Source organism: Primulina huaijiensis, chromosome 3, assembly GCF_012295235.1.
Source record: "Primulina huaijiensis isolate GDHJ02 chromosome 3, ASM1229523v2, whole genome shotgun sequence".
In the NCBI taxonomy this organism is placed as follows: domain Eukaryota; kingdom Viridiplantae; phylum Streptophyta; class Magnoliopsida; order Lamiales; family Gesneriaceae; genus Primulina; species Primulina huaijiensis.
In genome coordinates, this window is record NC_133308.1 from 8095261 (window position 1) to 8096072 (window position 812).

Sequence of the window (812 nt, forward strand, 5' to 3'; positions counted from 1 at the left end):
TCATGGAGAAAATCTAGGACGAATGAAACCCTTATCTAGCAAGTCCTGAATCTGATCCTTCAGTTCTTTCATCTCTGCAGGTGCTAGGCGATAGGGCACCTTAGAAATAGGCACTGTACCTGTCATGAGCTCGATAGAAAAGTGCACCTCTATGTCCGGTGGAATGCCTGAAACATCGTTAGATAAAACACTGGGGAAATCTCTGACCACATCAACGTCCTCTAGCCTCTGACTGATTGGCCCTGACACTGATACAATACTGGCCAAAAACGCCTGGCATCCTAGCTTCATGAGCTTCCTCACGCACATACAGGAAATGACGTGAGGCATCTGCTGATGTCTGGCTGCATCAAACATAAACGGCTTACTGCTGGCCGGTCGGAAGGATACTGACCTCGGTCGAAAGTTTATGACAACTCCATTCAAAGAAAGCCAATCAATGCCCAAAATGATGTCGAACTCCGGTAATAATAGCACTATCCAATCTGCCTGTACCTCGTTCTTCTGTAACCGAAGCTCCAATCCCTTCACTATCTGAGAAGTGAACATCTGATCCTTAAATGGAATCGATACTCTGAATCCTGAATCCATCGCCACTAGTATGATTCATAATCGCTTGACAAAAGATTCGGATATAAACGAGTGTGTAGATCCAGAGTCTAGCAATCCATACGTGGCTACACCTGAAATATATATCATTCCTACGACAAAACATACCATTATATCTGATCGCGCACTACATAAAAAAAAGGCCTACGACAACGGTTTTTAACCATTGTCGTAGGTTTTTTAAAACCGTTGTTGAAGCCCCT

At 44.0% G+C, this 812-nt stretch overlaps 1 protein-coding gene across 1 annotated transcript; it reads right to left on the minus strand.

The window, feature by feature from the left end:
- Positions 1-591, minus strand: LOC140972456 (uncharacterized). The gene has a single exon (XM_073434880.1). It carries the CDS (start codon positions 589-591, stop codon positions 1-3), a length of 591 nt encoding a protein of 196 aa, XP_073290981.1.
- Between the last annotated feature and the right edge of the window lie 221 nt (positions 592-812).